This window comes from Chionomys nivalis, chromosome 6, assembly GCF_950005125.1.
Source record: "Chionomys nivalis chromosome 6, mChiNiv1.1, whole genome shotgun sequence".
Classification (NCBI taxonomy): domain Eukaryota; kingdom Metazoa; phylum Chordata; class Mammalia; order Rodentia; family Cricetidae; genus Chionomys; species Chionomys nivalis.
In genome coordinates this window covers 41,685,748-41,701,696 of record NC_080091.1, presented here as the reverse complement: position 1 = coordinate 41,701,696, position 15,949 = coordinate 41,685,748, and the positions used below count along the sequence as shown (strand labels likewise).

Sequence of the window (15,949 nt, the reverse complement as noted above, 5' to 3'; positions counted from 1 at the left end):
CTCCCCTCTGCAGGAAACACAGGCAAAGTAGGCCCTACTTAAAGTAGGATTTCGCCAGGAAGAGAGGCCAACCCTCCAAGGCCACATATCATGTTCTTTATCCTTCATAACCTGCTGTCCACTCAGCCACGTGTGAAAGTCCTTCTTGACAGCACGAAGTAGGCTCATCTAGGCCAGGGCTGGGGACAACCAGCCCACAGCTTCTCCTCTTGCTGTTCTCCTTGTAGGACCTCAGAGGTCAAGTGGCAGTGGTGGCTACTGGGCTGTGGTGATTCTCTTTGTCATTGGGCTCTTTGCGGTGGGAGCCTTCATCCTCTACAAGTTCAAAAGGTAAGGCCTCCCAGCAGCCTTGGCATGTGGCAAGCCGCTCATGGCACTAGAGGCGGTGGCTTCCATAGGCCATAGAGGAAGGTGGTATGAGTCTTTTCCTGTGCTGGTGACCAGGAGGCTCTCGGTTTCTCTTCTTCTCAGCCTTGTCCTCGTCACAGGTTCAGGGCATCTCTTCCTTCACTCATCCTCCCTGGAGGGTACACTCTTTGCCCTACAGTTGAGGAGGCAGGATTCGAGGAGGCACAATACTGAGCCTAAGGCTGGTGCGACAGGACTGGCCTGTTGTACCTCTGCCTCCCGGCTTCCCACACCTCAACTATGGCTGCCACAGGGGCTTCCAGTGACCTGAGGGTACCAGAAACTCCAAGGGGGACTGAGAGACCATGTGTCTCCTACACAGACCTTTAACCCCCTCTTCCCTCTGTGGCCCATCCTCACAGTGTGCATGGGATAGCTCCATGGATGTTGGGAGGAAGCCATGCCCCTCATCTTCTCTGCCAGTGTGCTGAGTGGGGCTGATGGCTGGCAGAACTGAGTCCTCTTCACAGGCTCCACTGGGAGGCGGCTCTGGGGTGGTGACCATGGGAAGGTACAGGCCCACTCGACAGATTCAACTACAAGGATTCTGGTGATAGGCATGGTAGTGCTACCTGAAGGCAGGCAGCCACCAACCCCCCTGTGAAACCCGCCTGGATTCAGGGCCTGTGCCTGCTATTTGTTCCCTCTAGCAAGGACACCCTTGGAACACTGTGTTACAGGCCAATGTGACAATACCTTAGTCACCTCTGTCCCTTGGACCCTTCATATTACAGGGCCAGGACCTAAGTGACAGGCAGCCCTTCAGGTGGTCTAGTTTTGAGCATACCTCAGAGATCTGGCCGGATGCTGTCCTGCCACAGGCCTGCCTCAGTCAGATAAAGGTTTCCCCCCTTCACAGCCGTAGTGTTATTGTCTATAAAAGGGGATGCAAAGGAAGAGAATGAGGAGGGAGAAAGAAAAAGAAGCTGGCTAAGCAGCATTCCTGCCTTGCATGGCTCCAGGATGGTGGGACATGAGGCCTGGGTGGAGAGATAAGTGGCAGGACCAAGCCCTGGGTCTGGGTGGATGCCCATGGCCAAGCAGACGGATACTCCTGGACATCTGCATGGGTGGATGTCAATGTCAATGTGAGCATGGATTCTCCTCTAGACTTGGTCCCATCCTGTGTGGGACATGCAGGGCTGTGGGTGGTCAGTCAGAGGCCGGCGGTCCTGCCTGCGGTAGATGAGGCTCATAGCAGGGACAGAGTTCTGGTCCCTGTGGGTGATTGTCAGCCTCGCTCTCCAGACTCCCCAAGTGTCCAGAGGTTCTTCTACAAACTGCCCCAAGGATGCTGCCTGTGGTGCTGGTGGCCCAGAAGACAGGACACTTCCTGCCATGTACCAAGACAGGGAGGTGCCAGATGTGACCATAGTGAGGCTGGTCTCACATCCTCAGGGCCAAGACCATCATTTTGAACCAGCTCAAGCTTTAAAGTTGGGGGAGAGGGATATGTTGCCATAGAAACAGAGAGCTCAGATGGGGGGCCAAATGCCCCCGCAGCCCCAAGGGGGAAAGGCAGAGCAGGGCAGAGGAATTCTGAGCAGTCAGTAGAAGGGGACTTTAGAGCTTTAGAGCACCGTTTTCCTTTCATCCGTCTGGGCTTTACGCGCTGCCTAGCCCGAGGCACTAGGGGGATGGCTGTGTTCTGACTGACGCTGTCCTCAGCACTGGGATGCCAGGTAACAAGCCGCTCAATGTTCCCCAGTCTCACAGCCACCAAGCCCCTTGCGGGGCTGGCAGGACTGTCACTGGTTACTCAGGAGTCTATAGTGACTGGTAGGGCCACCCCCAACATCTATGTCCATCACTTAGGTGTCCCTTCCTGAAGGGGACATGACTCATACCCCCTCTGGGCACAGCTAGTTCCTCTCCTACTCAAGGGACCGAATGTGCCTACCTCCACACGCCTCCGCACGCTCTCGCCACCACCACTCCCTGCCTCAGTCTCTGTGTCTCTGAATGGGCATCTGACCTTTCTATATTTGGCTGGAGTTAGTGGGGCTATTCTCAACACAGTGGGCCCTGCCTGTGGCTCTGAGCCCCAGTCCTAGTGGGGCAGAATGTGCTGTCACCCTCTCTGCTTCCCCCCGGGGCCTGGACTAGAAAGAAAGTGGACAGTGGAGTCTCATGAAGTCTAGATGGACAGAGTTCAACTACTGCCCCTCAGGACTGCCCCAGCACTGTGTAGGTGTGTATGTGCTTGTGTGTGTATGCACATGCACGTGCGTGTGTGTGTTTGTGTATGTGTGTGTGTTACTGTCCTGGCTGCCAGGTGCTAGGAGACAAAGAAGCCAGAGCTTCCACAGCCATAGTGTGCCTGGATAAAGAATATGTAGGTGATTATGTGCAGCTAGCGGTGGACAGCAGAACATTGGGTAGAGGGCACATACTGGAGGGTGGGCTCTCTGGGGAACAGTCTTGCGTGGCACTATCTACACCATGCCCACAAGGGACTTGGGATCAAGGACTCATTCAAAGCGGAGCTGTATCTCTGGCCAGCAGGAAACGCCCGGGCAGGACGGTGTACGCCCAGATGCACAACGAGAAGGAACAGGAGATGACGAGTCCCGTGAGCCACAGCGAGGATGCCCAGAGCACCATGCAGGGTAGGGGCCAGGGCATGGGGACCCTGCTTCTCACACCACCAAGGGGTCCATCAGAGCCCAAGGGGCACAGACCGGGCCAGCCCTGCTAGAGAGTGTCTCTGGCCCATGAGTTCTGCCACAATAAAGAGAGAGCCCCGGGCCAACAGGGTGAAGTCAGAGACTGCCTGAGGGCACCCTCCTGGGAGAGTGGGTGGTCAGCTTGAAGAGCCCTCATAGAGGCAGGGAGCTCCCTCCCAGGAGCGTGAGACTGCCCCACCCCCATCCTCCCTCGCACTCCCATTAGCTGTTTACTGAAGTGCAGAGTTCAAAAGCATTGTCCATATGGACCCTCAGAACAGCGTGTTACCATTTACACAGGATTTCCACCAAGGTAATTCCCTTCCTGTCATGCCCGCAGGGAGAGGACCAGACCTGTCACCTTGGCTGTGGCCCCCCTCCTCATCTCCCTTATATCATTTTCTCTGTCCTATGGCTCCTTAACTGGTACAGTGCCTAGGTTTAACCAGAGCCCTACTACCTGAATCTCTGTCCCACACAGGTCCTACCCATAGCCCTTTGGTGTTGGTGGGTACCTCTGCCTACCCACCCTTAGTGGCTGTGAGCACTCTGCAGAGTGTGGCACACAGCAAGGCTCTGTACAGGTTAGCTGTCACAGGCATTCACCTGAAAGACCTGTATCCCAGTCTGTTGGTCCTCAGAGTCATGATGGCCCCACCTTGAGAATTTGTGACCCAGCAAGGTCTTCAGTCACCCAAAGGGGCACAAGGGCAGTTTGATCCCATCCTGCATCCTCCAGGCCTTCTGAGCGCGAGGGGCAGCTTCCCCAGCCCTTCCAGCCACTCCCCACATCTGCCAGCCCAGGGCATTGATCAGAGGATGGATGTGCAGCCTCTGGGGCCCTCACAGCATCAGTGACTTACCGAGCACTCAGGAGGTCCCAGACCTAGGACTTCTGGTCATTGTCTGACCCTGGGAGCAGCGGCTGCTTCAGTGTTTGCAGATGGGTAGCTGGAACTTGGCCTTGGAGTCGCTCGTGTGACAAGGGGGAGCTGGAGGAAGGTAGCCTTGTGCATAGCCTTATGCTTAATTTTGTGCTTTGCAGCCAAGTGCACAGATAACCGGCTCCACTCTCATGCAAGGAAATCATAGCCTCTGCTAGGAGGGTGTAGGGTCGCGGGAAGACAGTAGTCCACTATCCTGCAGCCACATGCGACATGTAAGCTCCTAGTAACAGTGCCAGGACACTGTTCATGGGGACCTTGGTGTGGATTAGACACTGCTTATGACAGTCCTTCTCCATGGTGCCCTGGCAACTGATGGTACAGAAGATTAACTGGGGCCAGTGAGGTGGAGGCCCTGATGGAGAGTCACACGGATAGCTAGATACAGCCCCCAAGCTGGCCCCCACAGCCTGGGTAGCACCAGCCCCTCCCCCTGACTAGCACCATCTGTTTTGTGCACACAGCAAGAGAGGGAGACAGCTGTGAAGAACATCCCCTGGTCTCACAATGCAGCCCATGCGGGGACATCTATTAACCTGTCTTTGACAATCACTGTGTTCCCTCTCTCCCCCTGTCACCCTCATCTCCCTCCCTGTCTCCTGGTCTATACCTCACACCACAGTGCTTTTTGCCAAGAGGGGGCAGAGCCTCAGCCCTTCCTGCGCCCCCTTGCTGCCGATGCCAGGGTTAGCCCTCACGCAGGTCAGTGAGTGCCTCACTGCACAGCCCTCTGGACCACTGCCTATGGTGGCACCCGGCACTTTCTTCCCTCCTGTCACCACCTAGGACACTGGAGACCCCACCCCCACCCTGCACCAGGCACAGGGGATGTCACAGTGCCCACTGCATGTTGGCCCCAGGTACATCTGAGGTCACGTGTGTTCCTGTGTGGTCCGTTTTCCACCATCTCCACTAATGGGCTGCCTCGTTCTGTTCCCTAGGCAACCACTCGGGTGTGGTCCTGAGCATCAACTCTCGTGAGATGCACAGCTACCTGGTGGGCTGATGGCACCAGCTGGCCAGGACACTCTCTTCCTGCTTCCTCCATAGAGGGCGCAGGACCACCAGTGCAGCTGGAATGACGTCCCCCCTGAGACCCGTGGAAAGGCCATCTCCTCTAGCTGTCCCCACTCAGAGGACAGACACCTCTCCCTGTCAGCCCCAGCTGACCCATGGGGTCCTGGGGCAGCCGACTCATGACCCACCTGGACACAGGCCTGTGGTGCCACACCAAGTCCCCACCCTTGACTCTGAGGCATCACAGCCCTCAGACCTGAACATGATGCCCTGGCCTGGTTTCTCCCAGCCCATTCCTGGGGTGACCCCGCAGCCACCCCCAACACCAGACTTGTAGACCTGTCAGCCCAGGCCCACAGTCCCCAGAGCCAGGAAGTCTACAGGCCAGGCCTTCTCGGCATCCCCCTCCAGGCAGCCACTCTCTCCATTGCAGGGTTAATACCTGCCTCGGTAGAGCTATTTGAGTCTGGGGGCTCTTTCTTTTAACTTTCTGTTTTCAAGGCCAGGCAATAGAAGCCATCTAAGATCTGTCAGAATCCCACTCTCAGAACCCCTTATTTAGGATGCCCAGGACTTAGTTTAGAGGGGCAAAGATCCTCTGGTTTTCCCTCAGGGGTAGGGGGCAAGAAAGGAAGGGACCCTTACATGCAGTTCTTGCTCAGCCTTCCACTGCCTCTAGGTTGATGACTCTGGCTTCTGCCAGGCCTGGGCTCTAGAAGAGTCCACAGGCCCCAGAAAGACACATGAGCTGCATGCATCTGGCTTTGATGCCTTATGGTTGGAGAGACCCATGTAGAGCCAATCAGAAGAGCTGTGGGAGGGCAGTGTCTCCTGGTAAAACGAAGTAGAGGACCCAGAGACCGGTGACATTTTCAGGGTCATAGAAAGCAAGCAGCAGAGGTGGCTCTGGGGTCAGCTCTCTGCTCCTACCCTGCAGGGTGCCTGCTGCTGTCTGCTCCCATTGCCTGGTCAGGGGCCCAGCACAGGCTGACGCTGTGAGCTGGCACAATTCACCTTTTGCCTTGAAACTGAAGTCAATACCCCTTCCCCCTCCCCTCCTCTTCCCTCTTCCCACCTCCAGACTCTTGTTGCCCCACCAGAACCCAGGCCTAGACCAAGGCCCGGGTGTCTCTACACCTTCTGCTGCTGCTTGGTGCATCCACCAGCACCCACCAGTTCTCCCCGAACAAGAGATGTGGCCTATATAAGAGGAGAGGGCTACGGCAGACCCTCACGCAGGACAGCTCCAGAACTTGGTCTCTGTTAGAGGATGGGCTGGATGTTCATGTCACAGACGGAACACATAGACCAAGGCAACTTTGTGGGGCACAAAGATGGTATTTGGACAGTCCCAATTGTACCCCAGCATCCCTCACTTCCTGCCACTCTCTAGGGCTTAGGGGGTCCCTCCAGCGGTGACTGTAGGCTGCTCTCCTTGGGAGGGGCTATAGATGGGAACCTAGTACCAGTGAAGGCAGTGACACCATAGGAATTTTGCCCCTCAGACCTTCTTGCTGTCCCAAAAGAAACCCAAGCAGAGCCCTTTCCCCTCATCCATGTCCCCACGTCCTTGTTTACCCAGTGTCACACAAAAGGAGATGCTCATGCGCCACACAGTCCCCACCACGTCCAAAGTCAGCACAGAACCCCTGGACATAGCCCCCCACTTTAGCTCACCAGTGCCTGGAGTAGCAGCTGTAGGTCTTTGCCTTCGGCGAGCACGCCGTGCCCCTCTCTCGGACACTTGAGTAGGCTTTCCCTAGCTATTTGGATTTCATGTTACTGTTTCTCTTAAGGACATTTGGAGTGTGTAGACCCAGGAGCCTCCCTGGTTCTCATCTCCATAACTGCAGGCCACTAAGCAGGCACGGGGTTCCCCTGCTCATCAGCTGAGGTGCCATGCATTGTACAGCCAGGGGCAAAAGCACCCACTGGCAGCCCAGATGCTACCAGCTCAGGGGCTCATGTCACTCTCCACTGGGCCCTGTGCATACCTGGCATGTGGGCATAGCAGAGGTGATGAATTCTTTGTTTTTCCTTTCTAAAAAAAGAAAAAAAAATCCAATAAATCATTTGTGATGCTTTTAACAAAGATTACATCAACAGGGTCTGTGTCTGCCTTAGTGTGAAGATCTGCTTTATGCTTTATGTATAGAGACACCTCAGGCACATACATCACCCCGTCACACACCATATCACATGTATACCGCCACACAAATCACAGCACAGCACAACACATACCAAGCCAACATGGTCCGCGTCTGCCTTAGTATGAAGGCATGTTTACTGCTTATCTATACCTACTTCACACCACAATTTGCACCACACACATACCATGCCACATGCCACGCAGAGAGTGGGGGGTGTGTTCCCTTGGTAGGGGAAGGGCCTAAGGCTGGAAGTCCCTAAACAGACACTGACCTGGGTATTTTACGGGGCCCTTGGGTAACTTCCCTTTTCTCTATTGTCCTATTCAGAAACCTGCCTCCCATGCCTTCCCGCTGTTTCTTCCCACAGTGACCGACAGCCTGCTTTGGATGTTCTAGTTTACCTATGTCTGCCTAACTCTTGTTCCTTCCCCGCCTCTCAGAGATGTGCACCAAATGTTGTTACGGCAGGGGGAGGGACAATGGCCCCTCTAATTGGTCCATGTGGAGAGAAGACAGTGCTGAGGGAGGTTTCAGTCCAAGAAAGAGAAGATTCCATGGCCTACTGAATGAGAGAACAGGTGACTGACTTTCTAGAGACGTGCCGCAAAGCACCCCAAAGCCTAGCTGACCTTGGTGGGGGCAGGGCTGGGGTATTCTCCCTTTTGATCCCTCTGGCTGTAGCATTACCATAGCCTCCAGGGGTGACGACTGGACACCTACATCAGTTACCCCAGTCTGGAACTGTGAAATATTTGGATAAAACTTGGGCAAAAGCCAAACATTTAAATAAACTTGGATTAGATGTATATTTTCATTTTGAAGACAGTCCTTGTAATTGTTACAGAAAGTAGCCCAGTAACTCAATTGATCTAGGCAGAAGTTTGACAGCAATGTGCTGAAGTTCGAGCTTTTACAAACCTTCTATAATGTTCTCAGACCTTCAGAACCTGCTTCCTTTCCAGTTTTCTTTCCTACTCTGGAAAAACACTCAATCATATTATAAGAAGCCAGGACATTAACAGACCAGCACTCAACAAGCCCATCTGTGACAATCTGTTGCAAGTTGACACAGGTGATGTCATGGCAATTATTTGGCTTAGAAGATAGTGCTGTATAACAATCCCTTAGCAAAAAAAAAAAAAAAAAAAAAAAAAAAAAAAAAAAAAAGGAGAATCCAAACTGCATAGGTAATAAATTCATAATTACCTGTGTAAACTGTGGGTGTCTTAGAGTTTCTATTTCTGTGAAAAGACATTATTTCCTTATAAAGGAAAACATTTAATGAGAGTGGCTTGCTTACAGTTCAGAGGTTTAGTCTATTGTCATCATGGCGGGAAGCAAGGCAGCATGCAGGCAGACATGGTGCTGGACAAGGAGCTGAGAGTCCTTACATCTTGACCCACAAGCAACAAGAAGTGACTTGAGACACTGGGCGTGGCTTAAACATATATGAAACCTCAAAGCCTGCCTCCACAGTGACATACTTCCTCCAACAAAGCCACACCTCCTAATAGTGCCACTCCTTATGAGTTTATGGGGACAATTACATTCAAGCTACCACAGTGCAACATGGTAAGGTTCCAGTAAACCCTATAGGAAATGCAAGGGAGTCTTCACACAGGACCCAGAGAGAACTCCCATAACCAAGCTTCTGGTTTTGAAGGAGTATAAGTAGTAGATACAGATAAAGTTTTTAATCATATATTGTAATAGTCACAGTTCCCTCATTATTTGGCTCTTTGTGGTTCTCCTTTATCCCTGTCACAGAGTTGGAGGGCCATCTGGACTCAGGAGAGGTGGTTTTGGAGGACATCGAGATAAAACATGCTTGGGTCTGAAATGAGAAATCCGGACTCCATCTCCAGAGCCAGCCTTCAGGGAGCTCAAATAGTGCATGACAAGTTAATGTAATTGCAAAAGCCATTTGTTCCTCTGTAAAACTGAACCCAGTGGTTTACACTGGACAAGAGACTCACTGTTGAGTCTAGTGTAACTTAAGTCCCTGGCTGGACTTGGGGTGACCAACTGCTTGGAGACCTGTAACACCCCCTTTTATCTTAAGGACTCACTAACTAGAGGACTCTGTGACTATAGACGACGAGTCTGAATTCTCCCACCATCTCCTGCAAGGGAAACATCTCAGGGGATGCTAGGGCTGTGCCTCCTGACAAAAGAAAATCGGGTTTTCTTGCCAAGGAATCTAATTCTGCCCAGGATTGAGAAGGTAGCCAAGGGACATCTGTGGAAGAGTTTTGAAGCCGACTTGTCCCATCTACAATGAGGCGGAAGAGAGAGACGGTTTGGGTCAGGGTTGCCCTCTTCCTCCCTACCCAGATTCTCTAGTCCACTGGATGGGTGGGTCCCATCTGTCACCAGGGAGGAGCTAGTGCAGTCCAGCCTGTCCTGGGAGGAGGTTGGACTGAAGTCCACACCTGCTGATGGTTCAGCCCCTGCCATTTCCTGGTTTTCTCCTTTGGTCTTCAACAGGGTCAGATTGCCATTCTGTCCCCAACTGTGGGGACTTGGGCCCGGGTCCCTAGAGCCTCATTGTTATTCAAGACATTGATGCCACTAGTTCTCAAAACATTTGATTTACCATAAACCACAGAAGCTTCAAGGGGCACAGAAGGGCCACTTGCCATGTTCTCTCTGCAGCTGCTCTGCTGATCCTATTTCCACGGTGAAGACATTTCCAGTGGGCAGTAACTCAGCCACATTCACAGAGCTGGAGACAGAGTCAAATGCAAGGAGGAGGCAGGGAGCCTCCTGCCCATCAGCCCATTGTACAAATGGTCATGGGTATATACTAGGGGGAGCCCAGAAGCCAAGATTTGTGAACCTCATTCTGGGATCTACCCACCTGTCAATTCAAAAATTCTTCCAAGTGTCAATCATTTGCAGAAATCCCAGAGGAACAATTTGCATTGCATATGTTCTGATTCTGAGAGAGAAGATCCAGGACACAGAGTTAAAACCAGAAAAACTCAGTATTGCGGGAACAAATGACCCCCGATAGTCAGTCGGTGCTTCCCTCGGAACGGCCATAAGCCAGGCCTGTTATCAGCCACAACTGCCAGGCAGGGTTGACACTCTGTGCAGGTTTACACCCAGGTGTGCAGGCTGGAGACCTTAGGCAAGATAACTCCTGAGTATGCAAGTTTCACACCTGTGACATGGCCCAGAGTCTGGTATCACCCAGTTGAAACAGGTTACATGCAGCTCACGGGTTCTTTTTAACTCGGGCAGCAAGATTTCAAACACGTGCTGAGTCCAATCCAGCCATTGCTATTTGTCATCTACCTCACCATTTCAGCAGGAACCAGCCATCGACATCCACCCTCCCGATTACATCTCTAAAGAGAGGGTGGATCCTCAACCCTGGAAGGAGCGGCCATTATTTAATTGGGAGGAAGCGTCATAGTCCCAATCATCATCTGGATAGGTGACAATCACGACACAGCTTGTGGACATCTGAAAGGTACGCTTCATCACTAGGAGAACAATATCCTCCAACCTCCATAGAGCCCTGGGTATAGTGGCCAGCCCAGGAACCAGCCAAGAGTGTGGTATCTGAGGTCGTAAAGCAGCATTGGGAAATATGGCAGTAGTGGAGCAAAATGCTGTGCTCTATCCTAACTACAGGTTCGAGACTCAGCCCAGATACTCAGAGCCCACAACCTGATTATAGAGCCCCCAAGGCCTCACCCATTCTTGTTCTCTTGACCCTCCGACATCCCTGCTGTGCCCGAACCCCTCTGTCACCTCTGGGTTTTTCCCAAAGGTACTTCCTTTTGTGATAACACATGGCAGAAACGGAAGTGCTTAGGAAGCACAGGAACGTGTAACAGCCTATCGAGCTTCACCCAGTAAAACCCAGTCCATCTGATTCTCAGTCTGTGCCTGGAGACTTCCTGCTTCTGATTACTATTTCCCATGAAAGGTCACTGCTTTACCCTCCAGTTTATATTTAGACCAAGACTGTGTACAGGAAAATATCAGGTGCTCTTTCCTTCTTTTAAAAATTTTTTTATTTATTTTTTCAAGATGGTATTTCTCAGTGTAGCCGTGGCTGTCCTGGAACTCACTCTGTAGACCAGCTGGCCTCAAGCTCACAGAGATCCTCCTGCCTCTGCCTCCCCAGTGCTAGGATTAAAGGCATGCACCACCAGGCTGGGCAGCAGGTGTTCTTAAGACCTGTGGAATGAAGAGTTCCTAGGGGGCTCTGCTGTTGCTGCTCGTCTTTAGACAAAGGAAGATATATCAGAACCTATCCCAGATCTTTTTTTATCCCTCCCCACAGGGTCCTCTGGAGATTTTTACCTACATGGACTTAGGTACCTGTATTCTCTCCTTCCTTATTAAAGACCACGAAAGCAGACAAGCCTGTTTAGATGTCTGTCCTCACAGATGTGCCTGGGACCCTAATGGATTTCTAATCTCATCTTGCCTGTATAGGACCCATCACTTGAAAAAGTTTTTGAAATGTTTGACCTTTTTCTCAAATGTATAACCAATAAGAAAGCAAAGTAAGCATGTAAAGAATTTCCTTGTAGCCGGGCGGTGGTGGCGCACACCTTTAATCCCAGCACTTGGGAGGCAGAGGCAGGCGGATCTCTGTGAGTTCGAGACCAGCCTGGTCTACAGAGCTAGTTCCAGGACAGGCTCCAAAGCCACAGAGAAACCCTGTCTCGAAAAAACCAAAAAAAAAAAAAAAAAAAAAAAAAAAAACCCCAAAAAAAAGAATTTCCTTGTAATCTAGAGAATACAGAATACTCTTTTTTTTTTTCCAGCCTGTTTGTGCCATAGCAACCAGAAAATGAAAACATAAGCAGGAACCAGGTCTCAATGGGGCAGAAACCAAAGCAAGCAGTAAAGAGGAGAAAATGGGGAAAAAAACTACTTGGGTATGCTGGGCACTCAAAGAGAAAGGCATTAAGACCAAGAGGAACCGCCATCTCCAGCAGGCTGATCCTTCTTTGCCTCAGCTCACACCACACCACACCAAACACCACACACCAAAATACAATACATGCAGCACAACACACACTGCAATGCTCACACTATACCACAACATACACACCTTAGCAAATACCACACATCAAAATGCAACACACACACAACACACACACACTGCAACACTCTTACACTATACCACAACATACACACCTTAGCAAATACCACACATCAAAATGCAACCACACAAACAACACACACACACTGCAACACATTCATACCATTCCATAATATACACACCACACCAAACACAACAGACACACCATACATACTACAAGACACCTACCACTATACACACACCACCACCCATACCACATCAAACACACTATATACCACACTAGACTACAACATACATGCCATACAATGCCACACATGCCTGCACACACACACACACACACACACACACACAGTCACAAATGCCCCTAGGATTGTGACCCCCCGGGGCAACATGTGCCCCCAGTGGATATGTAGAAATAAGATAGACGGAGGCCGAGCACACGTTCATGTGCACACTGCCTCTCTGCCACATTTTCTGGGCCACAGATGCCCTTTTCTGAAGAATCCAGGAGGATTTTCCAGATCAAAGTCTTCAAACTGACCTCCAAGCCTTGGACACCTCTGATCTTGAATTACCCCTCTACCTGGGTGCTAGATTAGAGCAGGGCTAGGAGGACAGTGAGACCAAAACCCACCCTTACAGGTGATCCCAGGCTGGCAGAGCGTACTGGCTCATTTTGGATGTCAACTTGGCACAAGCTGGAGTCATCAGAGAAGAAGCCTCAGTTAACGAGCTTCAGCTGTAAGGAAGGCGTTTTCTCAGTTAGTGATCAACAGGGGAGGGCCCAGCCCATAGTGGGTGGTGCCATCCTTGGGTTGGGAGTCCTGGATTCTATAAGAAAGCAGGCCGAACATGCCATGTAAAGCAAGCCAATAAACAGCATCCCTCCATGGCCTCTGCATCAGCTGCTGTCTCCAGGTTCCTGCCCTATTTGAGTTCCTGTCCTGACTTCCTTCAGTGATAAAAAGCAATGTTGGAAGTGTAAGCCAAATAAACCCTTTCCTCCCCAGCTTGCTTAGAAACCCTAATGAAGACAGGGAGGGGGAAAGTGACCACATGGAAGCTGAGAGCAACCCAGTCTAGGGACAGGAGCCAGCTTCCTGCAGAGAAGCTGTGTTTGTTTTTGCTGGATGGGAGCTGAAAGCTGAGCATTTGGGAGGATATACAAAGACCAGAGAGCCTTGTGTGTGTGCAGTGTAGGAGCTGGAGAGGGAAGAGGGGGTGCTTTGGAGAGGGCAGGATTATACCATGTCCTCTTCCTGCCATGGCCCCTGGGACTTTGTATTGATAAGGTCCTTCACTGAAGGTGTGCTGTGAGACCAAGACATAAAGATGATATTGCAGGTGACACCTCCCAACAGCACACCCCTTCAGCACTCAGCTCCCTCCTCCTCCAGCCCTTCTTCCAGCTCCCTCACAGTCACCCATGCATGCCCAGGCCCTCACACCTCTAACCTAGGTGTCCAGGGCTCAAGTGCTGCAGAGCCTCCTCATGCCTTGAACTGTGCTCTCAGGTCTTGGCCGGGGGCATCAGTAGTGAGTGCCTGGGGACTTACAGAGGGACAGGATTTGCAGGGAAAGGAGGTTCTATGTTGGGGCATCTGTAGGCACTTCCAATGCAGCACATGGATGCCTGGTCCAGCCAACCTCCTTCCATGAGAGCTGTGAGAGACGTCCATGGCTCCTCTGCTTCATCCCGGAATCACTGGCCGTGGAGATGCCTCGAGGTGCAGGAATAGCAGCCAAGCATGGTTATGTTCTGTGGAACTGGGTGGCAATGCTCCCTTGTCATAGTATAAATGAGACTGTTTGTAACAGGAATCCCAAACCTAGCATGCCCAGTCCCAGTATGCTCATGCACTTGGCCCAGTCCAGGACTTGCTGGCTCACCGCTGGGCTAACAGCAGCATTGGCAGCCTGCAGCTGATGTCATTATGACCCACGTGTTCAGCTCTGCTAATGACCTACCTAGATCTTGGCTCAGAAGGCAGTACTGAGCTGCGCCTACCAACAGGGCAATGATGGGTCAATGGCAACTCAGCGATAATGACAGCTTCAGTCTTGGCCACGCATCAATTCCAGCAGAAGGCACATCCCACAGCTCCATGGGCCATTCTGGCAGTCGCCGTGAAGCAGAAATGAAAACCATTCCATAGTGGGGGGGGGGGCTGATTTGCAGTGCCAGCCAGATCTGGGAATGCTCAGACCACCCATGACCACAGCAGGTGCCTTTTTGACATGGCCACAGCAGGGACTGGTGTGAGAAACAAATCCTCATTTCATATTAAGAGCACTGGAGACTCCAAGTAGTGAAAACAATGCAGTTAATTTTATGACCTCACAAAGTTAGGTCAGCCTAAAGAAAAGGCAAGGAGGACTGGTTCATAGATGTAGTGCAAAAAAACCATGGTGTTTGTATGTTCCTAATTACATTTCCCTTCCCCTGAATTCTTCATTGGCTGAGTTCTTCGGGGGGATATAATCTTCAATGGTCTTGCATAGTCCCTGCCCAAACTCCCCATCCCCCTGAGTCCCAAGATTCCCCCATTTCTGCTCCATCACATATCTGCATGTAACTTTTCAACCCTAGGATAAACTGAGAGAGCCAAGGCAAGCAGGCACCAGCTGCAAGCTAAGGAAGACAGGGGCCTAGTGCTTCCTCTAACTGCAATTCTCTGATGTGCACTATACACACCCCATTCTTAAAATGGGCTGTAAGGATCTATTTCCTACTTTTGTGGGACCAGGAGAGGTAAGGGGTGAGAAGGGAGAGGGAGCCCTGGTCATGGACGAGGTCAGAAAAGGGAAATGGTCCCTCAGACCCTCAGGCCACTCAAGGTAAATGGGGAAGCTAGGAAAGGAAGTCATAAACAGCTGAAGTGTGGCGCTCCTCTAAAGGTTTGGCCCACAGAGCCATGGTATTCTGATTGGGTGCAGCGGCGGGTACTGGGTGAAGACCATCCTAACCATGGTATTTTGATTGGGTGCAGCGGCGGGTACTGGGTGGAGACCATCCTAACCATGGTATTTTGATTGGGTGCAGTGGCAGGTATATGTCTTAAGGTTACTGAAAGGCTGGAGATTTGGACTCTACATCTTCCTCCTGTTAAGTCTGGAGGTTTTGATCAGATCACATGGCCAACACAGAAGGAAGCATTTGCTTCATGTTATGGCATCTCCTGCACCACCCGTCTGCTATAAAGCCAGAGTGCAGCTTCCACATAAAGGAATAAAAAGGCAAGATGGCCAGGACACCCACAGACAAGCGCCATCAAGGATCTCTGCATTTGACATCAGGGACAACCAGAGATGCTGCCATAATATAGTAGTGTGCCTGGACTATGCAAGATCAGGGCTAAGCACTGGCTGGGATGACCTAGCCTTGGTTCTAGGGTGCAGGAGACAGGCTGTGGTGACGGACTGTGGGTTTCTAATCTGTGTGGGCTAAGTGCTCCCTCTCTCCCAGTGTGTCAGGAAACAGGAGTCCAGCAGCCTCTGGACCCTCCTCAGGCTACACAAAGAAAGCTTGAAGTGAGTCTGTGGAGCTCATGACTGTAGCTTGAAGTTGTCCTGTCAAGAGCTGACTAAGAACAGGGCAGCAGGGTTGGTGGGACTTGAACTCTGTGGAGCGCTGATTTGGGAAGGTGTGTGGGACTGGGTTTCTGTCCAGAGTGGCATGCTTATAAAGGAAAA

General features: G+C 51.5%; 1 protein-coding gene across 3 annotated transcripts in view; it reads left to right on the top strand.

The window, feature by feature from the left end:
• The window catches only part of Sorcs2 (sortilin related VPS10 domain containing receptor 2), a 383,934-nt gene extending 375,734 nt beyond the window's left edge, over positions 1-8,200 (top strand). For 2 of the 3 annotated variants that reach the window (XM_057771883.1, XM_057771881.1), the window contains exons 25-27: positions 228-330; positions 2,911-3,017; positions 4,960-8,200. In XM_057771883.1, coding sequence (XP_057627866.1) covers positions 228-330; positions 2,911-3,017; positions 4,960-5,024 — 275 coding nt within the window. In that variant the 3' untranslated portion in view covers positions 5,025-8,200. The remainder of the gene's footprint in view (positions 1-227; positions 331-2,910; positions 3,018-4,959) is intronic. The other variant, XM_057771882.1, reaches the window with a different exon arrangement.
• The last annotated feature ends 7,749 nt before the right edge of the window (positions 8,201-15,949 follow it).